This window comes from Primulina huaijiensis, chromosome 2, assembly GCF_012295235.1.
Source record: "Primulina huaijiensis isolate GDHJ02 chromosome 2, ASM1229523v2, whole genome shotgun sequence".
NCBI lineage: Eukaryota > Viridiplantae > Streptophyta > Magnoliopsida > Lamiales > Gesneriaceae > Primulina > Primulina huaijiensis.
In genome coordinates this window covers 22,772,257-22,795,438 of record NC_133307.1, presented here as the reverse complement: position 1 = coordinate 22,795,438, position 23,182 = coordinate 22,772,257, and the positions used below count along the sequence as shown (strand labels likewise).

The 23,182-nt window shown below is 33.4% G+C and overlaps 1 protein-coding gene, 1 long non-coding RNA gene, 1 other non-coding gene and 1 pseudogene across 6 annotated transcripts; all 4 read left to right on the top strand.

Annotated features, from left to right (window-relative positions):
• Window positions 1-514: 514 nt before the first annotated feature.
• On the top strand, window positions 515-3,167 carry LOC140970616 (uncharacterized). The gene is made up of 4 exons (XR_012174161.1): window positions 515-617; window positions 1,475-1,535; window positions 2,237-2,453; window positions 2,733-3,167. It is a non-coding gene; the product is annotated as an uncharacterized lncRNA (long non-coding RNA).
• LOC140971918 (small nucleolar RNA snoR130) lies at window positions 954-1,072 on the top strand. The gene has a single exon (XR_012174392.1). It is a non-coding gene; the product is annotated as a small nucleolar RNA snoR130 (small nucleolar RNA).
• A 3,315-nt stretch (window positions 3,168-6,482) lies between the features above and the next one.
• Window positions 6,483-9,072, top strand: LOC140960094 (polygalacturonase-2-like; annotated as a pseudogene).
• A 515-nt stretch (window positions 9,073-9,587) lies between these two features.
• Window positions 9,588-22,526, top strand: LOC140970614 (protein SEMI-ROLLED LEAF 2-like). 4 transcript variants are annotated; one of them, XM_073432424.1, is made up of 20 exons: window positions 9,588-10,075; window positions 10,606-10,680; window positions 11,855-11,970; window positions 12,709-12,823; window positions 13,155-13,283; window positions 14,979-15,026; window positions 15,671-15,867; window positions 15,964-16,160; window positions 16,270-16,562; window positions 16,744-16,893; window positions 16,977-17,351; window positions 17,444-17,593; window positions 18,929-19,001; window positions 19,748-19,875; window positions 20,003-20,209; window positions 20,297-20,431; window positions 20,502-20,630; window positions 21,437-21,610; window positions 22,134-22,267; window positions 22,349-22,526. In XM_073432424.1, exons 1-19 carry the CDS (start codon window positions 9,941-9,943, stop codon window positions 22,251-22,253), a joined length of 2,946 nt encoding a protein of 981 aa, XP_073288525.1. In that variant the 5' UTR covers window positions 9,588-9,940; the 3' UTR covers window positions 22,254-22,267; window positions 22,349-22,526. The 4 variants fall into 4 exon arrangements, with proteins under 4 accessions (XP_073288525.1, XP_073288527.1, XP_073288524.1 ...); XM_073432426.1 differs by lacking the exon at window positions 22,349-22,526 and having other exon boundaries at window positions 11,878-11,970; window positions 22,134-22,274; XM_073432423.1 differs by lacking the exon at window positions 22,349-22,526 and having other exon boundaries at window positions 22,134-22,274.
• Window positions 22,527-23,182: the final 656 nt, after the last annotated feature.

The following is a 23,182-nucleotide window of genomic DNA, read 5'->3' as shown; positions in this document are numbered from 1 at the left end:
TCATAAGTCTGCGCTTAGATGAAGGAATTTTAAATGTATTTTTGTATTTAGAGAAATAAGAACACAAATTTCAAATCCATTATTTACATGTTTATATAATATTTCATGTTAATTGTGATGAATTTCAAGTTCACCAAATAATAATGTTATTTCAAATCCATTTAATTTATATAATTAATGTATACATAAATAAAATATGTATTTAAGATTTAATATATATTTTTTATTATTAACAATGACACTATAATTGAAATATATGGATTTCAAATCTTTTCATCCAAGTGCAAGGTATTTACTTTTGATCCTTTTGTCATGTCAGATTAGTGAGGGACGATGAACGAAGATTGGTTTAGAGTGTATTTGGATTGATGAATTTTCAATATATTTTTGTAAATTTAGAGAAATAAAATTATAAATTTCAAATCCATAGCTTCTATATTTATAAATTATTATTTTATGTTAATTAAAATGAAAAATTCACTAAACATTAAAACATTTGAAATTCATAATTCATAGATTTCAATACCCTAATCAACCTAATATAGAGTCAAAGCAAAACCCTGGAATTTCTTACTCTTTGCACTCTCGGCCGCCACAAAGTGCCGCTTCACGGCAAGGTTCTCTCGATCATCTGTGTTTCAATGTGTATTATGCGTATATGTTCATGTTAACTGTTGGTTTTTCCGCCAATTTCTTCGCATTTTTCTTGCCATTTCATATTAGACTATTGCGTATCTAATACTTTCGAAAGGTTTCGTTTGTACGTGTGTACTAATCTTTCTTCGAATTTTTGGTTTTGTAACCTTATTATACAAAATTGAAACAGGACAGTGAAATCTTAGCTGGTTTATGCTCGCTCACTCAATTTCTGTATTAGTTTTCTTGAACTTGTGCTGTCAGTTAAATGCAGGCTTCCTTCTGCAGCTATTAAGATTCTTAATCAAATTCGCACATCCCGTTGATGAAACATTTAGTAATCCGAAAACATGCGTATTTGGAGCTCCCTCTTGCTTATTGCAGGAGGTGGAGGGGCCTAATATGCAAAGGTGGATAATAGGCACTTCTGAGGGATATGGCTGATTGCTGAATGCTTTGGATTAGTGTAGTTGATTTCTTTCTGTAGATTTAAATCCTGAAAATGATAGTTCTTGAGTTTCTATTTTCTGTTGTGATCACGATTGCTTTCCTACGACGACTTTTTTGTGTTCTTCATTAATGTAATTGTTTTACTTGTTAAATCTAAAAGAGTTGGTTGTACTTGGAACTTGGAGTTGATAAAAAATAGTCCATCAATGAGATGGAGATCAATCACTTGGTGGATACTATTTCAAGCTCAAAAATTGAATGCTAATAAGATGTTTTGAACTATAGTTGAATCCTGCTAAAAGGTGATGACGAGTGGCAAAATACTGAAGTCGTTTTCTGATGCCAATGTTTTTATCTTTCTTAATGTGTGTGATCATGCTATCAGCAGGTGTCTGACTTCAGAAAAAGCAACGTAAATCACATATGAAGTAAGGTTTGGCGAACTTAAGGTAAAAATTGAGATGCCTTTGATTTGAATTTGGCTTACTAGGACTTTTGAAAATGTTGGCTTCTACAGGCCAGTTTGGATACAAAGGCACTTAGTATAAAAAGTTCTTTATTAAGCAGTGTCTGCTAGTCTTTTTTTAAAACAGAGAAGCAGTTATATGTTTGGATTTGATAGTGAAAAAGTATTATTTTTTTTAATCTTTAAAAGAGAAGTTGAACCAGAAGACTGAGACTTGTATTCTTTGGTCTCAAGCGTTATTTAGTGTTCTTTCATAAAAAAAAGCTTGTCCAACACTCTTTTTTACAAAAAACTTTCTTTTTTCCTTAAAGAAAAATGTGTTTCGCCAATAATGCTTTTGTATCAGAACGCCTTACCACGTAAAATTCGGGACATGCTGCTGCTGGTACCAGGGCTTTAAGGAAGGCCCTACACACTGTTTGACTTCAATTATATTCCAGTCGATCCTTCCCTCAATAGAAGTCATATATCTGTGTTGAAATGATACTTAATGTCCTATATTGCATTGTATCTTTCATTTTATTTTATCCCTAGTCTTTGGATTTCTTGTAATATGTGTGTGCTCTCTTCATCATTGAAAATAATTATGAGAAAACTGCTACTCTTCAGTCCTTACGTTTTATTCTATAACTAGCCTTCATCTTGTATTCTGTTTCCCAAATTGAAAATGCTGTATTTTTGCAGAAAATGGTTCCGGCAGCTGCACAAGAATCACTGGACATAGTTTTCCTCATGTCAAACTTTCTTGAAACTGGGCATGATCGCGATACTCTTTCAATTCTCATTGCACTTTGTGATATGGGTCTTGATGCGGAGTCACTCACTGCCATGGTTAAGGAGCTTCGCAGTGAATTCACAGCTTCTTCATCTTCCGCAGCTGCTGCGTGACTTTTCTGACCTGGTATCTCATCAACATAATTTGTTGTTAACATCTGGATTTATTACATTTTGTGAAGTTTGTTGTGTTGATTTTCCTTTGTTACCATCTTTGTCAGATGTGAACATGTGCTGGACCAATAGTGAATAGACTACATATTTATGTTTTAGATTTACCATACGTGAGATATCTATGCGCGACTGAGTAGGTTTTGTATGATTATTTAATGTCCTATCTCTAATAAAATTCTTGTAATCTCATGTCCTATCTCTAATAAAATTCTTGTAATCTCATTTGGTTCAGAAGGAGGATATAACTTTCCTGGAAAGGTTTAGTGGCGGATCAAGAAAGCTGGTGGCTTATGTTGGTGACTTCTTTGTGCTTTGCAAGGGTGCCTGATGGAGATCCGCTCGTTTGAGCTTTTGTTATAATTCGCGGTGGAAGTACACCAGCAAGGCGACAGGAAAAAATATGTTACCGTCCAAAGCGTAGCCAAGTTTTACAATGAGTACACAAATTTTCCTTTGAAGACAATATATCTATCAACAAGATGATTAGACATGAGAAATAATTAATCTTCTAAAAATCTCTGGTTAAGGGGCTAAATTCGAGAAACTGGTTGTGCCTTGGTGTCCTAGTCTTTCTGTTTTGATTATAGAAATAGCCTCTTTTTTTTTATAATTTTTATATATGATCAATATACATAGGCATGTTTCCTATATATATATAATGTACTAGACTAATATGAAGTCGGACCTGTTACCTTGAGTTGATTACTTGATCATCCTTAGTTGCAAAAGTATTCAAAGCTCGATATTTTATTGTACACTAAACACGTGGATATAATGAAAGTGTATATTGGAAGCAACCCTTCCTATATATGGCGATCATTGATTTGGGGAGGGAGCTCTTAGAATTTGGCCGTTGGCGCATTGGTGATGGTTCTTCAATCTGCGGTGGATATTTTTGGAGATAGATGGATTCCGTCCTTGTGCTCAAAACTCAACTCACAGACCGTCCGTGCTCTTGTGAGCTCAATGATCATAATAGAATCCTAATTTAAATTTTATAACTTGGACTCAAGCTAATGCAGCTGAAATCTTTTTACAAAACTCTGCATTCCTTCTAGTTGGCACGCTAACTTGTTAAATAAAATTTTAAACACATGATTTTTTAAAAAGCACATATATAAATTTTTTACTCAATTTAGATCATTATCTTTATTAAATAAATAATTTTATTATTATGGTATATATATAAAGAGAATAATTTGTTCATAGATTTGCGATTTGCATTACATAACGTAATCCTATACATTGGATTATTTTTCCTTCGATTAATTTAACTGTCAACGTTCCAACAGAATAAGATCCAATCTAAGTGAGCAAATTAAATTGAACTTGATTAGTGCCGATTTTTGAAAGGATATGTCATTTTGATTGATCTATGTTCATGGAATTTATTATTTAATTTATTAATAAAATATTTTATTTTGGTGAATTGTTGAATAACATCAACTATAAGATAGAATCATTTAATGGGTTATTATTGTTATTTTTTTTAAAAAAAACATTTATCCGGTTTTTTTATTCATCCACATGTTGTAAACGTATACATTATCGAAATTATAATTTGCCATTTCCGAAAAAAGTTATAATTTGATGAAAAGTAAATGTTTTAAATATCGTTTGGTATGTTGAATGATATGATCTCGAAGAGTATATAATATAAATATGATAAATAATAATATGTGGATAATATAAAATTTTAAAACCTTATAACAAACAATTCGAAGTCCTCTTGCTTAAAGATCCTCGAAAAATATAAAGCACAATAATAAAAAAAAAAAAAAAAAGATGCCAATTTCAACCGATGCATTCCCCATTTTCCATTAGTATCGTTCCACCAGAAATTAGCACATCTTGTTCTACACCATGGTTAAGGGAAACCAGAAGCCTAAAACAAGATTCACCATGCATGCTTATTTTTCTCTTATTATTTATTCCACATGAAGTGGTCAAAAAGACAATTACTTGTAATATTGCTAATTTCCCCCAACTCCACTCCACCAAAGATCCCCACATTGTTGACATATCATTTCAAACATCATGCATAAAATTAAATAAATTTATTTCTCAACGACCCCAATTTTCCATTCTACAAATATTTAGTACTTCTCGTGCAAAACACCTAACGTTTTGCGAACTTGCATCCTCATTTTTAAATATATAATACGTATCAATTTAAACATGTTATATATCAAATAGTATGGGCATGAACAAAACTTACTCCTTCGATCCCAAACACATGAACTGAGACTCCGGTAAAAATATGATAGATTCACGTAATCCAACGATATTTGATAAATTAAATAGGGTGAAAATGAATTCATATTGTAACGTCCAAGATTCGACGAATGTATCAACTGTACCAACATGTATCTTTTTAGCGTACTTATGTCCTCACTCACACGCACAATGAGAAACTTTTCAGAAGGTCATCCATCTCATAATTGTATTGAATCAAACACGTTTAATTTTGAAAATTCTTAAGTGACAAAATCTCAAAAAAAATATGCACATTTATTGATGTGAATAGTAACTATTAATCTTTTAAATACTCCTTAACTGTACAGTCTCATACCTGAACAATTTATAATACTCTCATTCTGTGTGTGATCGATATGTTTGGCCAATTTCAAGATGGGGCATAAGTTGTTGACCGAAGAAAATCAAACTTGGTCAATAAACATTTGAAACAAAGAGGGAACTAAATGGGAAAAAGTTGACTTTCGTGAGATTACAATTTTCCTAAACAACTTAAGTCAAAAAGTATAACTGAAAATTGAAATTAACAATGAATTTGCATTTTTTTTCATTTTTTAATGGTGAATTTGTATTTTTAGTCACGTAACTTGCATGTCTATTTTTTTTATATTTTGATCTTGTTAACAATGAATTTGTATTTTTAGTTATGTAACATCAATGTTTTTTTTAATTATTATTTTGGTCTTTTTATAGCGAACGTGGATGATGATGTGGAATATCTTTGAAATAAAACTTGCATGCGTTGTGATTTTTTTATAATATTATTTGAAATAAAACACGACTGAACCAGTAAAAAAAACCAAAATGAAAAAAATACAAGTTACATGACTACAGATACAAAATCAAACATGACCAAAAATAGAAAAAAATATTTGTTACAAGACTAAAAATGAAAATTAATTGTCGATCTAATGAAAAATGAAAAAAGTGCAAATTATAGTGGAAAAAATGCAATTTCCTTTCATCTTTGTCCCCTCTCTTTAACTTTGGGTTATTTTAATGTCTTACCTGAAATAGAGAAAGTGTGTGTATGCGTGTTTTAATAGATTTTCTTATGACAAAATAATTTGGTGTGAATTCTATCACATCTATATAATTTTTTTTCACAAAACTCTTGTGAGATGGTTTTATACGTCAATTTTGTGCGATAAAGCTTCTACTTGTTTTGCATATGAAAAAACATTATTTTTTATATCAAAATATTACTATTTATTGTAAATATCGGTAGCATTGATAAAGATTCGCGAGACCGTCTCACAAAAGAACTACTAAAATCTATCTAACTAACACACAAAAAGTCCAAGATTGGTGAACGCCTTTATCGATGGCTATCTTGCACCTTCAAAACACGAAGTAATGTTTTGTAACCGTCTAAATTAATTATGTTATATCTAAGTTAAACAAAGATGAAATTTACGAATTTGTATCTTAGCTAAATTTTCAGATAATTGGCCTAAATTTTTATAAAATTATGTACAAAACATTGAATATTAAAACCATTTCTGAAATTGTTTGTTTATTTGCCTGGTTGCGTCGTTGATTTTAAAAGAACAAGCTTAATGTTAGAGTAACTAACTATTACTCAATTTCCTCAGTTGAAATATACCTGTAGAGTCAACACAGCACACCAGTGGGTGAATTCCTCCAGAAAATAGATTTCGTCTTTCCTCTTCACGTATTTAAGCATTCATTCTGCTGCCATTTTTGTGAAGATAGACATCAATTATTCATATTCTTTCATAAATAATTTCGGCCAACGTATAAAAAATTGGTTTTTCTACATCAAGAAATGGAGAAAATAATGATGCCCAGGATTTTATTTGTCATACTTTTGACATTAATTCTATTGTGTTCATCCTCTTGTCATGGAAGAAAATCTCATAAGCATCGAAAAGTCTCCAAAGATCGCAGACATCAACTTGTATCACAACAAGTGCTGATCAATGTCGACGATTTCGGAGCCAAAGCTGATGGGAAATCAGACAATGCCCAGGTTTGATTCATCCAAAGTTTATTGTAATATATATATGTGTATCGCGTGTCTGTTCATCAACTTAAACTCTAACTGATTTTATTTTATACAATATCGATTTTCTCATATTTTCTGAAAACTGTTAGATAAATTGTGGTTATGATTCTAGCAGTTCTTCACCAATAATATCATTAATTAATATTTAGTTTCTGATCAAGTTAATTTCTTTTCCAGGCATTCAGCAGAGCTTGGGACAAGGCTTGTAATTCTACGAGTTCATCAACAATTGTGGTTCCAAGAGGCAAAACTTATTACATTAAACATGTTGATTTTTCAGGCCCTTGTAAGAACTCTGTTTCTATGGAGGTGAGTTCCGTACACATTCTTACTTCATATGCACATATACATTTAAGAAATTTATATTAACACATATTTTTGCATAATATCAGAAAAAAAATAAAATTGATCATATACATTAGTTAAATTTAAAGATTTTTTATCTGAGAAAAAACGATTGCCTGGATTTATATGTGGCCGGCGCTCACTTCATTGCATGCACTACATAATAAACATATCACTTCACAACAAAACCAAGAAAACGATCACTCACCTACTTCTATTATATATATATATATTTGTGTATATAGAAATATTAGATTTTTGGTACATATACGGATTTTTTTATACAATCTTTATTTTAATAATAATTGACGTCCCAATTCTTTCATTTTAGATCCAAGGTACCGTAAAGGCTACGTCGGAAATGTACGACACCCCTAAGAGACTTTGGATAAAGTTCGAAGATGTCACGAATATGAATATTTCAGGTGGCGGTGTTATAGATGGCAATGGTGAAATATGGTGGAAAAATTCTTGCAAAATAAAGAAAACTAAGGTAAATAAATGTTTGAATTTATTATTTTAAGTTATTCATGAAAAATATTAATTATTTACTTTCAAAATATTATAATCGTTTTGTTTCATATATAATAATAAGTGCTGACATTTTTCCTCCTTATTTGATTTCTTTTAAAGCCTTGCCAAACGCAGAGTGCACCAACGGTACGTTAATTCATCAAATTCTATACAACTATTAAAGAAAAAAATTTAATATCAATTATATAATTAATTTGATTTGCTAATTAACAGGCTATGACATTCAAAAACTGTGTGAATTTAAAGATGACGAATTTGAAGCTACAAAATGCCCAACAGATGCATGTGGTTTTCCAGGATTGTCGCGACGTTGAGGCTTCTAACCTTAGAATTACAGCACCAGGAGATAGTCCTAACACTGATGGAATTCATATCACCAAAACACAAAATATCAATATTCTAGACTCTATAATTAAAACTGGTAAATGGATTCATTCAGTTTGTCGTTTCTTTTAATATTGCATATAACTTATTATATATAGCTACTTCATGACTTGGATCAAATCTTCTAATTCTTTTGCAATGTATAGGTGATGATTGTATTTCAATAGTGAATGGAACTAGTAACGTTCAAGTGCAGAACATAATGTGTGGACCAGGCCATGGAATCAGGTAATAATTAATTAATTTGTGATTTTTAATTTTGCTGGATATTTTTATATATATTGTTTTTATAAGGATTTATTTAATTTACTTGAATTTCAGCATTGGAAGCTTAGGTGAAAATAATATGGAAAACCATGTTTCAAATATTTTGGTCAAGAGTGTCAAGATTACTGGAGCAACTAATGGAGTCAGAATAAAAACTTGGCAGGTAATTCACACCTACCATATATATNGTTTGAAGACATCCTGATGCAGAATGTCTCAAATCCCATAATCATAAATCAAAACTACTGTGACAAAAATAAAAATTGTGTCAAGCAGGTACCACTCTCAGTCTCTCACCTATATATATACATATATATAAGTTTCTCAAATGATAAAAATCAAATGATTGATGCAGGATTCAGCAGTGCAAGTAGAGAACATAATGTACAGAAATATAAGAGGCACAAGTGCTACAAAGGTGGCAGTAAACTTCAACTGCAGTGAATCGTTTCCATGCAGAAATCTTTACATGGAAAATGTGAAATTGAGCAGCACACACGGAGAAGATGGAAAGGCCGAAGCATTTTGCTCTCAGCTCACAACGTTGAATGCAGGAGTCAATTCCTTCCCACGCTGCAGCTCTGCCCATAATGATTAATGATTGATTATATATGTGTATATATATAATCAATACATTTTTATTTTATAGATAAAAATACATGTTTGGGTTTGTATTTCGTTTTTGGATCAAAAGTTGATATAGATCATGAAATATGTAGTTAGAACATAGAATAGTACGTAGCCGACCCAAATGAGGTTTCTGACGGTGTCGGTAGAGGTAGTTGTTGTAAAAATTAATGTTATGTAATTCAATTTATTGGAAAAATATGAACTGAAAAACAAACCTTTTTTTTTATAATTATTTTACAAACTGTATTAGTGCCTATTTCTTTGAACTTCAGAAAATAATATTCAAACTATATATCGCAGCTTCTCGGAGAAAATTGATCCGTTGCCTATATTTGGTCAATTTTTTTTAGGTTGTGTTTCGATAGATTCCTTTGATATGGATGAATTGATTCGAAATATATATTTCAAATGATGTCAATGTTTTTATACGTTGGTGTATTTGAAATTCATTAAATTGATTTTATAGATGACATCGGATAAAAGATTCGTCTCATAAAATTGATCAATAAAATATCAGTTTTTGTATATACCATTAACTTCAAATATAATTTTGAAATAAATAATAATGATAATAATAATAATTAAAGAAGGGCCACCACAACACACCACGCCCACCTTCCTTTATAAGTGTTTCCAACCATGCAAGTGCATACACGAAATGGGAAACATCAGCAATCATTCGAACAAGTCGGAGGCCGTTGAAAAATTCTCCGACATTTTGATTTACTATTCTATTCATCTTTTTCTTCTTGATTTCTGTCGTCAATTGGATCCATTATCGACTTTTTGCATTCTCAATAAATCCCATCTCGATTCCCAGATCTATCCGATCCCTTTCCGGTCCTCATCTCCCCATTTTTCTTGATCTTTCCGTTCTAAAATCAGGTTATCGGCTTTTTGTTTTAATTATCTGATCAATTGAGTGGTTTCCCCCGTTTTTAGAAAGAATTAATTTTTTTATCTGTGGTGGATTCAAAGGACGCAGAAAAATAAAAATGGGTGTGATGTCGAAGCGAGTTATGCCCGTTTGTGACAGTCTATGTACTTGTTGCCCTGCAATGCGGCCTAGATCGCGGCACCCTGTTAAGCGTTATAAGAAATTGTTGGCAGAAATTTTCCCCCGGAATATGGTTAGTTTTGTTTCCTTCAAGAAACGGTGAAAATTTTAATTTATTCGCTTATCATCGAATTATATTATTCAAATGATTGGAGATATGTTTAATTTCTTAACGCCATCAGAGGAACAACAATTTATTCTGCTATTATGTTAAGACTACGTTGTCAATTTGCGTTCTTTATCGATCTTAATTATTTGTTTTATGTCACACTGGACTAGTTCTCGCAAATTTTAATGTTTTAAAACTTTTAAATCACAATATTGTTATGTCGCTTGAAGTTCTAATATATCTTAAACAGATCCTTGTAATTTTTTTTATAGAAAAAGATCACTTGGCACCAGTGACCGGACACTTATATTGAGACTTATACAACGTGTAATTTCAACTTTGTTGCATTTTCTTTTAGGCACACAGTTAGTTTGTGGTATTCATGCACGAAATTCGAGTTAGCATGTTAGGAATAATGCTGCTGTAGATTGAACATGCAAATTTAAAAAATTTATCATATTATCTGACTGATTCGCTCCCTTATTTTTTTGCAGGAGGAAGAACCTAATGACCGCAAAATCTGTAAATTGTGTGAATATGCTTCCAGAAACCCCTTACGTGTGCCCAAGGTTAGGTTGCTTTGATCATATGCTCAGAGTACGACTGATTGGTTCCCACTTCCCAGTGTACTTAGCGTGCTTGACTTTTCCACATTGTTGCATGGCAATCCCATACCTTTATCCCCTCATGTAAAAAATTCGATGTTTATGCTGAACTAATTATGCATTCAGAATTGTGTTTATTAATATGTCATACATATTTCAAATTGTTTCCTGCTTGTTTGTGTTTCCTTTTGGCCACTTTTGGTTCTTTTGACTCATTTGTATCCTTGTTCTTGCATTGCTGGGAATACTTCTTGCCCTTTTATTTTCGTTAAAAACTTGGCATTTATTGCATTAGTATTTGATGCATTAACTCATAGTATTATATTGCATTAGAGCTTGCATTTTTCATTGTCTTTATTGCATTAGTATTTGATGCATTAACTCATAGTATTATATTGCATTAGAGCTTGCATTTGTCATTGTCCTCTGGATTTGGGATTTACTCTTATAATTTTCTCAGCCATCTTCATTTTAGGATTATCATTCTTCTTTCTTTCTAAAGGATATATGCAAAAATTCTATCCTGCTAAGGGATGATGCATTACTGTCGATTGATGGTCTTCTCCTAAATATGCATTTGGAAAAATAGGGCATTCTATATGCTGTTTTGCAAGCCATTCACGAGGAAAAATCCACATATTTGATATGTTTTTCAAACCAACTCCTTCAGTGCAGAGAAGTACTACTCTAAACTCCAATTTTACTGAATTTTGGAGGATATTAACTGATATCTGGAAGGTGCTCAGTGCTGAATCCATAGCTCCTTTGTTGCAAAACATCATGATCTAAGAGTGCATAACTGTTTTTAAAACAGATGCCTGCTGATCTTTGATACACGGATTAGCCCATATAAGACCGAGATCTTGTTTTTCAAATTTAATGTCTTATTGGTTATGGTTTTACTGGAATAATTGAAGCCATGGTTCAAAGTACATACATTTTTTTCCTGGTTCATATCTGCGTAGCTAGCTAATTTACCTGTATCATGTTTTGGTTCCTATTTAACCCGGAGCGTCTCGAATTTGAAGTACTTTTGAGTTCAAAATTTTATTGTCATTTGCTGGTTTGATCTCATTTTTATCTAGTTGGATCAGTCTTTGCAAAAAACAGGTCATGACAGCTTATGATTTCTAATCAGATTACAACTTTTCTTGAGCAAAGGTGTTATCGGGAACTGAGAAATGAAAATCTCAAGTCTGTAAAAGTTGTCGTTTGTGTCTATCGAAAGCTGCTGATGTCTTGCAAGCAACAAATGTGAGTTCCTTAATCTTTTTTCTTTATTTAAAAGTTACTACTCCGTGGTCTTATTTTTTTGGTTGCTTTTGTTACATTGATATTTGTATGTTTTGTACCTCATTATTGGACTTCTAAATTTACTTGTGCATACATATCACAAAGCTCATATTCTAATAATGTGATATTGCAAGAGATTCTCTCTTAGTTTTTGTACTTTTGACAATGCATTACCTTAAATGCTAGGAAGGTGTTTTTAATGTGTAAGTTAACACACACTGCATCAAAATTTTTAATAACTGTACTGAATTCATTTCCCAGCATATTTATTTCATGGCTCGGAGAATTGAGAGATTCTTTATCCACGCTTGGGCAGACGCTAGTCTTGCAGCTGGTAATGCCACAGGAAACAATTTTTAATCATTATAGTTACTACAAAGGAATTTTGTAGAAGGAGGTTATGGGTGGAAGAATTTTAAGTGGTTTCACTTGCGAGAAAATTGAGAAAGAGTAACTACAGGTTTATTAAGAGAGTTACCGCCTAACTAGATGAAACAGCTAGGTTATCTTATATTGAAGTCTATTTAGGAAATTAACAAAGATCAGTCTGAGCTAATCTTCCAGTTGTCATTAGCATTTAGCAATCTTCTAGTATTTATGATCACAGCAAACAACCTTTTTAGTTGTCATGTAGCAAGTTTTTTCATGATATTATCATTATGATTTCCTGTACTGTATATCATGTGTATTACATGGCAGGCCATTGTTTGCTGGTAGCTTTCTCGGTATAATACACATCTTACTGGATCAAACGAGGCATGATGGGTTGCGAATTAATGGTTGCCAGGCACTTTTTGACTTTGTAAATAACCAGGTGTTGTTTCTCTTCCCCTGGCTTAATCTGTGGGATGTGACAAAAAAAACGAAAAAAGAAAAAAAAAAAAAAAAAAAAAAAAAAAAAAAAAAAAAGAAAGAAGAAAGAAGTGGGTGAAAATACAACTTAACAACATAATGCAGAAGGTAGCAGGGACTTGCTCATATTTAGTTTTGAAGTCCTTGTTCAGGAAACCAAACAACAAAATGAAAAAATTTCCATCAACTTTGTCCATTCCTTGGTTTCCTTGAAACTAAACAGATATGTAATTCTTTATGGTAAATTCTTAACATTGCTCTCTGAGCTTATGTGATTGCATTTATTGTTGTAGAGGGATGGTACCTATACGTTCAACTTGGAGGGTTTAATTCCAAAACTCTGTCTTTTAGCTCAAGAGATGGGTAACGATGAAAGGATGATGCAACTACGTTGTGCTGGGCTTCAAGCACTCTCTTCTATTGTGAGCTTCATAATTTGCATATTTTTTATATTCAAGCAGCAACGAATTACTTTTTCTAAAAAATGTAACAGTACGAAAAATTCAAGGGGATCTTTCCCTTTTCCCTCAACCGCCCGAGACCTTTTCTTTTGAGTAGCTAATCTTTTGCATGGTTCTGATCCCATGTATAAATTTCTGTATCTCTGGATTTGAATACTGAGATTTTATGCACCTTTACAATCTTGATAGAAAGTAAAGGTAAAGAATTGGCACCAGTTTAATTATTTACTTTTCAAATTCAAATTTTGAGAAGGAAATTGAATATATAAATAGGGATTTGTTCCGTGGGCACCGCAAGGGGAAATGGAGAAGTTCGAAAGCGCATTGGTGCATGTATTCTCATTATCAGTTTGTGAAGATTTGCGAAATGAAATGATAAATAGGCTGAGTCATTTTACTAATTCCTCTATTTTGTTACCCCTGGAAACAGATGATTTTTCTTGGGCAAGAATCAAGCTAGATACAACCGTATAGAAATAAGGTGTGGACTCAACAAACTTAAAGGATTTAACTGATGTATAAAATGTCTACATAGTTGTAATAACTGAATTTAACTTGAGTAGATATTACCCTCTTCTCCAGGTTTAAGGTTAGCTATATACCACCTCTAGTGCCAACTCTGCAATACTAGGACTCCCAAGGCTGAAATGATGACAGTTCTATTTAATTTTATATCTCATTTCACTTCTGAATATTGCTCTTCCCCATACATTCATTTTCTCACCACCATCAATTACTCTGTTCTGGATATCTTACAGTTTCTTAATCGAAATCTTTACTTATTTATTCTTTAATCCCTATTCTATCCAATTCTGAAAACAATACCATCATTCATAAAACATCCTGGTAAAAATTTCGAGGTATTAGATTCTTTGTTGGCATTGTGATATGCTACAGAACATAGGTATTAAAGGCACAAGGCACATGGATATCATCTAGCCCATGCACAAGGCACGCGGTGTTAACAAGTAATATCCTAAAATTTCACGAAAGTATTTATCATATACAGTCAAACATGTACTTAGCAAAATTTTGAATAAAATATAAACCAAAATTCTTTAGATGAGAGGATAGAGAGGCAGTACGAGAGAAGGCTCGACTGAGCTGGTAAAAGAGCTTCATTTGTGGTTGAAAACATGTTGTGTCATAATGCTTTGTGTGGGTTTGAACTTTCTGAATACTTTCTTTGAAATACCTTATTTGAAACACGATTTGAGCATTTCCTTTTTAGTTTTAAAAGAAACTTCTCTCCTAATAGACACCCACATATTAGCAAGTCAGGAGCTTTACCTGAAGCTCGAGTGCAAGCCAGGCCTGTGCTTAATTGAAGCAGTGAACCTAGATGTTGGCTCAAGAGCATTAGGTGCATGCCTTCAATAATTGTCTTCAATAGATTTTCTTGTACACGGCATGATACTCGCCTAGTTCCATATTTGTTTCATAGAAAATTGAAGACTTTAAAAACTTGCTGTTGAAGAAATTAATGACATTTTCTACTTCTTGGTAAATGCTTTTTTCTTCTTGGTATATGCCTGAATTGATGGAAATTCTGAATTTTTTTTCTTTCCTGTTATTTTGTCACCATGCTTCTTTCTGCTAAATAGAGTCCAGCTGCATTATGCTCTGACAAATTCTCCTTAATCTTTCGATTGACAGATTTGGTTCATGGGCGAATTTTGTTATATCTCAACTGACTTTGACAATGTGAGTGTCTTTTTGATAGATTATTTATTGCTGATGGTTTTGGCACTCCCTTGAAAGTTCAAAGTTAGATGCCTTCTAAATTTGGACTAGTTTGGCATATTCCTATTTGGTGAGGCCTTTTCAATTGGTAGATTATAGGGAATTACTGCACCAATTGGGACTTGTAGCATCACTTTGTATCATACAATTTTGTGAATCAACTGTCACATCTTCAACTCATGCTGATTACTATGATATCATGCATTTGTTTATATGTTCCTTTTGCTCTTCAAGATGTTACAAGTTTCATTAAGATGAGCTATATACAACAGCATCATGGGATTGGTGAACCCTATTTAATGCTAAACAGTACTTACATTTGCCTTGATCTTTTAGAGTTTGTAACTCTTCCAAATTGTAGGCACTCATACTCATGTATGAATTTCTTTAAGATGATAGGAGATTTGAAAAATAGAACAGCTTATGTGCTTCTTTTCTATTTGCGAGTCCTTTGCCCCTTTGTACTTTCAGGTATTCTTTTAGATTGGCACCTTATAAATGTCCATGCTCTTTCTTGAAGTTTGTCTCAATAATTTTCCTTCTCATCCGAAGGCGTCCTTGGCTACTTTTATACTCAATTATTACTCTTATTTTCAAAAGATCAGGTTGTGTCTGCTATCCTGGAAAATTGTCAAGTCCCTTCTGAAGAGTCCAATAACTCGAACAATGGTAGTCAGAATATGCAGAACCATAGGGTTCAACAACTGCATAATGTTGAAAACCAAATGTTACCATCATCAGATATCATGAAAAGAGCTATTTCTTGGAGGAAGATTGTCAATGAAAAAGACTACTATACCTTGTAATTCCTCTTTCCAAGGTGTTCGTAATGAATTTATTCTTCTGCCAGCTTCTTCGATCTTCTTGTCACCATGATCGATTCCTTTATTGTAAACAGAGCAGATAGCGGAAACCCTAAATTCTGGTCAAGAGTCTGCTTGCATAACATCGCGAAGTTGGCCAGAGAGGCTACAACTGTACGGCGTGTTCTAGAGGCATTATTCCGCTACTTTGATCAAGGCAATCTCTGGTCTCCTGATCATGGGCTTGCTCTTTCAGTATTGCTGGACATGCAATCAATTATGGAGAAATCAGGTTTTTTCCCTTCTCTGGTAAACTTGAGTGATAGACTGAGGCCAAATCAGCATTTTGTTATGATTGGGATTTTCTGCGTATTTAATTACTCTGGTTACCGTGAATGCAGATTATAACACTCATTTCTTGCTCTCTACCGTAATCAAGCATCTTGATCACAAGAATGTTCTGAGAATACCTGATATGCAGATAGATATTGTGCAGCTTGCCACCTCCCTGGCTCGCGCAACTAGGGCACAGCCATCTGTGACAATTATTGGTGCATTTAGTGATATGATGAGACATCTGAGGAAAAGTATTCACTGCTCTCTTGATGATTCGGACCTTGGAGAAGAAGTAATTCAATGGAATAGGAAGCTTTATGCAGTCGTCAATGAGTGCCTCATTCAAATGTCTCACAAGGTCCTTTTCATTTCCAATCCATTACAGAAATATATAAACAGCATAAGGAGCTAACTATTTGCAAATCAAAGCTTAATGTTGCTTACGTTACGTGTGATGCCTAATGCCTGCAGTAGACTCTGATTTAGTTGTGTTCTAACTTCTAAGAGCTTTTTGGATATTTTTACCAAAAACATGATAGGTTGGAGATGCTGGACCCATTCTGGATTTAATGTCAATGATGTTGGAGAGCATTTCAAATATAACAGTCATGGCTAGAAACACAATTGGTGCTGTTTACCGCACTGCTCAGATTGCTGCTTTCTTACCAAACATATTATACCAAAATAAGGCATGTTTAAAATATGATATATTCTAGTATTTTCTTTAAATTTTCTTGGAAATCTTCCTTAGATATATCTTTTATTGATATAGGCTTTCCCTGAGGCTTTGTTCCATCAAATACTTCTAGCAATGGTGTCTCAAGACCATGAAATAAGGCTTGGAGCGCATCGTGTGTTTACAGTCGTACTTGTTCCATCATCTGTTTGCCCTTTTACTGCCTCCAAATGTTCTGTTAAACCTATCGATTTACAGAGGACACTGTCTAGATCCGTTTCCACCTTTTCCTCTTCAGCAGCTCTCTTTGGGAAGATGAGAAAAGAACAAACGGACGGAATTTTGCTGTCTACAGATCAAAAGACCAAAAATCAATCCATGCTTGCTCGTCTGACATCCAGCTATAGTCGAAACATAAGTGTCAAAAGGCAACCAGTTCCACCAACCATGGATAATTTGGATACGGAACCGGTATTTTGCTTTAATGCTGTTTGAACGTCCTCAAAGTACAGTTAAAAAACTGTTTGATTGGCATCTGTCATAACATTATGTGTTTTATGCAGAAAGGAACATCTCTGAAGTTGAAAAATAGACAAATCAGCCTTTTGCTTTCTTCAATCTGGGTGCAGGCACAATCTCACTTGAACTCCCCTGCAAACTATGAAGCAATTGCTCATACTTACAGCTTGGTGATGTTATTTTCACAAGACAAGGTAATACTGTGATTCAGATTGTAACTACAATTCGCTAGTGTTTCATGCACGTCTCTCTTTTCTTTGTGTTCATAGGAGTAAGGTGGTTTAAGGTCATTCACATTTTCTTTTCTTTGTTTTCAACTGGAGTAAGGTAGTTTAAGGTCATTCTTATCTCTTATTCTAATATATGTTATGGTACTAATTATGTTCCTATTAATATTGAACTATAATAAGTCTGTGGGCCTTACCAAAAATATTTTTGTGTTAGTACTATTTTAACTAAGGATAATATCTTTACTATATTATAACATGTAAACCCCTTAAAAAATTATATTTGGTAATTTTAATGGATGTCCAAATTTATCCTTACCATTACTTGTAAGCAAAATGTATAATTAAATTCAAATTTATAAAAATAAAAAGTTATATTAAATTCAAATTTACAAAAATAACTTTTAATTCCAAATAATGTTTATATTTGATGCACATGCAAGTGACTGCAACGCATATACTCCGTGCACTGGTATAAGATGATATTTGATGGTACTTATTTTTTATTGATGACATCTTATAATTAATGAGACTAAAAAATAATATAAACCTAGTAGTTATCATGGCATTTTCTGCAGACTTAAGGTCCTAGAGTGTGCTGGGGCCTGCGCCTCAATTTGTGGTTTAGTGTATCTCTTCGTTCTAAAATTGCCGTAGCATGTTGAAGCAGAACCACTCTAACATACTGAATTTCAAGGACAAAAGTTTAAGCTTGCCCTAGACCACATTCACTCTGAGCTCGTAAAAATTTGTCTTCAAAATGTTACCCCTGCCTCATCGGCGAGCCAAGGCAAAAGGAACCTCACATTTTTTGATACAGGAAACATTTTGGCACCGAGGATTCTATTCCATAGTATTTTTGTTCATAATAACAAAGTGTAAGGCTCATACCAATACATACCAGCAAACTTGTAGAACCTCGTGTGCAACCTGGTGACGGAAGGATAGAGATTTTGGCACACTCAATACTCCTTTGGATTAGCTTTCATTTCTTTTACTAACATTGGAATAGAAATCTGAAGTCTCTTGTGATGAGACAGTAATCTAGGCTAAAAAAATTGTTCTTGACATGTGTGTACAGTTTCTAAAAAATATACCCTTTGGGTATTTGTGATGTAGAAGAAAATTGTATTATTAATTTGGAAAGAAGTTGGAACATTTGTGTGGTATGTTATTTGACACAAATTTGTCCAAACACGAAAAAGTAGAAGGCAACAAAATTGCATTAGGAATCGATATACAAATTAGAGGCACTGTCATGATTCATGGAAATTTACTGACTATCTCTTTGCACATTTTCAGAGGTCTAGTCATGAGATTCTCATTCGAAGTTTTCAACTTGCATTTTCCTTAAGGAGCATATCTCTTCAAGGAGGTAGGTTCCTATCAATGAATTAGAACTGTAGCATGTTTGATATCATCTGTATAAATGTGTTTGTAGTGTGCTGATATTTACACCAATAATAATGATTCAATGAGTGTTATAGCTTTAGGTTCATTAAATATCTGCTGACAAAGATGAGAAGCTCACCTGATATGGCTTGTATTTTGACTTTTGTTATTATCCTCTGCAAAATTAGAAAGTTCTTTCCTTGCTAATTGGAAGTTTGTTGAGCATTTGAAGGAAGTTAACTAATTAAATCCTATTTCACTAACCGAAACCATGATAGTGCGTCATAGAAATATTTCGGGCGCAATGCTAGAGACTGTTTTCATTTCAATCGATCAATATCCCCTCTTAACGGTTCAACCTCTATCGAAAATGATATGGCCCACCTAACATGTGGGATCTGCACAGAGTCCTTGAATATGTTTTTGCAATGAAATAATGGAGATACTATGTATGGAATGGTGTTTAATTTGGATGTTTTTGTTCTTTATTTATATATGGAAACAGTGAGATCTTCAGGAGAGGAGTATGATCCTTGTAAAACAAATATGGATGAGGTGAATGACAGATATCATTTGGGAAATTGGGTGATGTGCTGTATTTCAGTTAAAAGTGCAGCATGACATTATCATTGCTTTGAGATTTTTGAGTTCACTTCCCCCTATATTGGACAAATGATTCGCCTATGTTTATAAAAAATAATCACATGGATGGTTTTCTTGCATTTCTAGGCCCGCTTCAACCATCACGTCGTAGGTCTCTTTTCACCTTGGCTACTTCAATGATCCTCTTTTTATCGGAAGCCTACAATTTCCGTCCTCTTGTTACATCTGCCAAGGCTGCATTGACTGATAAAACGGTAGGTGAACTGGCATTAATTTGTGGCCTGTTTTCAGCAGCAGGCTGTTGATCATCTTCATCTGGGCCACGCGGTTTCCTGAAATCTAAATTTAATGTGTGTTATATTTGATGAACAACTTCAACAGGTTGATCCTTTTCTCCAGTTGGTCGATGACTGTAAGTTGCAGGCAGGAGATGGTAAGACAGAAGTAAACCATATGAGGAAAGTTTATGGATCAAAAGAAGATGATGATGATGCTATGAAGTCACTTGCGGCCATAGAAATTAGTGAGAACCAATCCACAGAATTTTTTGCTTCAATGGTAGTGGAAAGTTTGGGGAATCTATCCAGTGTATACATCTTATCATTCTGTTCTCTTCTGTAGAACCATCACTAGTAGTTATTCAGTCCACATCCAATTCTCGAGATCTTTGTGTAGGTTGAATCATCCATTATAAAGGAGAAATTGCTTAAAGATTTTCTTCCTGATGATGTATGCCCTTTGGGAGCTCAGCTAGTCACTGAAACTCCTGGGCAAATCTACCAATATGGTTTTAAAGAATCTTCTCCAGAGGTATTCTAATCAAGTGCTTTATTTGTTTTCTGCATTAAAACTTACATCTCTTTGCCTGTGTTGTCTGTAGGTCAAGCATCCAATATTGCTAATAAACGATGATTTTCCAACTGATTCATTTGAAAGCCAAACAGATATTTTCACCCCTTTGACCTTGGAAAGTCCCGGCCTCCTAAGTGTCAAACAATTTATAGATATGGTATGCTATATAATTGTTATGTTATATCTTCTAGTTTCAATGGCCGGCATTGCAGCCAGAAATTTTGTTCATTGAAAGACCAGCCAGATCACAGTTATATTTCTTATATGTCTCTGCATTCTAATGTGTGTTTTTGTTATTGGAAACAAGGATAATAACTCCCTACAATTGAGAATCACAAAAGGCTATTTACAGTTTAGTATGCTTTTGGGATAATTTGTGGTATTTAGTTGTCTGCACCTGTTGCATTAAATTAGATGGTTAGATGACGACAGAAGATGTGATGCACGCCAGATTATTTCCCCATAATGAGCAAGTTGGAAATTGATTTAACGATTTATTCATAAGTTTTTAACTGAAGCAATTAGAACTGTTTTCAAATAAAAATTGAGGTTAATACATACTGTGCTACTGATAATTTCATGATAGGATAAACTTTTGGAGCTGTATAAGTATTAAATCCCGGTCAATCTAAAATGATGAAAAAATTTCTTCTTTACTATTGTAGCTGTGTTTGTATATTATATCTTACTAAGAAACAGAATGTCCGATGATATGATATTTTATTTGAAAGACTAAGGATGACACAAACGGCTGCTTGCTTTTATAATAACATAATAAAGAAAAGATAATGATTTTTTTTAATTTTGTTGTGCATGTTGATTCAGAACTTTTTTTGGTCATTTTTATTTTGTGCACTTAGCAATGACAAGAAGGATGTAATGGGTGTCTCTTCATGTTTAAGTGGTTGCAACCCTTACTCACGTTAACAGCACTACAAAATCACGGCACTGATGTTGGTTCAGGTATCAGAGACAACGAAAGAGGTCGTGCGGCTTTCAGTTTCAACCCCCTCTGACCTGCCATTTAAGGATATGGCAAATCAGTGTGAATCTCTTCAAATTGCAAAGCAGCAAGTCATGTCCAATATCACGAGTGCTCAGCTGTTTCAAGAGATCTCCGCTACCTTCACCAATCAGGTTAACACTCGGAGCACGTTATAAGCAATCTGTTTATGCGTCTATAATGTGGTACATGTACCCTGCCTTGGTATTGTATTTGCTCAAATGAGTCACTCTGGAATATCCCATATTTATCATCCATGCCATCTAGGTTCATTTCACTTCTAATTATCTTATTTTAATTTAATTAGTAATAATTTTTTACTACCTAATTATTTTATGGTTTTAAATTGATTTGTTCTCTTATGGATTTGGATCTGTATTTTTATCATTTACATGCGTACATATCAAGTAAATATCAAAAACAAAGAAATAACAGACTTCCCCTAAGATTTCTTCGGGCCATGCATCTCTGCTGGAACTATAATCTGTCGAGTTTGATATCTCTATGTTTAAAACTTGATCGGAGAATCGGAAAACATATTATATTCATTTGTTAAGTTTCGCTGTTCAGTGTATTTCTGTGTAGTTTACTGCATGAGTACGTGAACTTATATAACTGCACATTATACGGTGATTCATTTTGTCATTTTATTTTCAGGCACCTTCTTCTGCAATTGTTGCTATGCCTTGCTCTGCTGAATTTCAGCATCATCTCGACTTCCTTCCTCTACCAGCTTCAAGTCCATATGATAACTTTTTGAAAGCAGCTGGAGGCTGATACGTTTCAATTTGGTGAGCTCACATTCTTGCAAGTTTAGTTTCGGGCAATTCTTGGAGAAGATATATANATGATTCATTATTTTTTTACCATAGGAAGTCTGAAGTGGAGTGAAATTATCAAGTTTTGTATGTTTGCTTCAGCGATTTTCTGTATATCATTGACATACTTTTGTGGATGTGAAAACGTGTTTCTTCTTTGACGAGCTTTGTTGTAATATACTAATTTTTATCTTATTCTGACATTTCATTTGACGCCACCACGTCACTTTCATGTCATTTTTGTAGTGCCCATTCCTATCACGAGTAAAACTCATAACTGAAAAGTTCACATAAATTGCTCAAAAATTAAAAAGTTCGTATAAAATTTATTAATTTTGCTTTCAAAAGTGGAGTCCAGAAGGCAACGAAAGTCGGGGTTTTTTTTAAAAATATTATAAATTAATAAAATTATTGTAAAAATATGACAACTTTTAAAAATTTGTAAAACTATAACAATCCGGGACTTACTGTCCCGGATTCAAATTTATTATTATTATTTTTTTTTAACTTTTTTTTAAAAAAAAACAAAAAGATATAAGCGATTGATTGGGCAAAACCGTCGCTATTGGCGACGGTTTAACAAAACCCGTTGCTAATGGCGACTGTTTTACCAAGTACCGTCGCTATGCGCGACAGTTAAAACAAAACCTGTCGCTATTTGCGACGGTTTAAATAAACACTGTCGCTATTTGCGACGGTTTACCAAAAACCGTCGCTAAGGCACGGATTCTAGAACGGACCACGGATTCAATATAGCCTATTTAAATGCAGTGATGCTCTTCATTTTATCACCGAAGCCGAGTAACTTAGAAGCAAAATTATTTCTTTCGATCACCGAGCATCTAACATTCTTTCCAGCACCGGTCTTCAGACTTTTTTATTTAATTA

Coding starts and splice junctions, on each gene's coding strand:
- LOC140970614 (XM_073432424.1), top strand. CDS start 9,941: ATGGGTGTGATGTCGAAGCGAGTTATGCCCGTTTGTGACAGTCTATGT. Junction 11,971..12,708: donor ATGTCTTGCAAGCAACAAAT/GTGAGTTCCTTA, acceptor ATTACATGGCAG/GCCATTGTTTGCTGGTAGCT. Junction 17,352..17,443: donor ATAATTTGGATACGGAACCG/GTATTTTGCTTT, acceptor TGTTTTATGCAG/AAAGGAACATCTCTGAAGTT.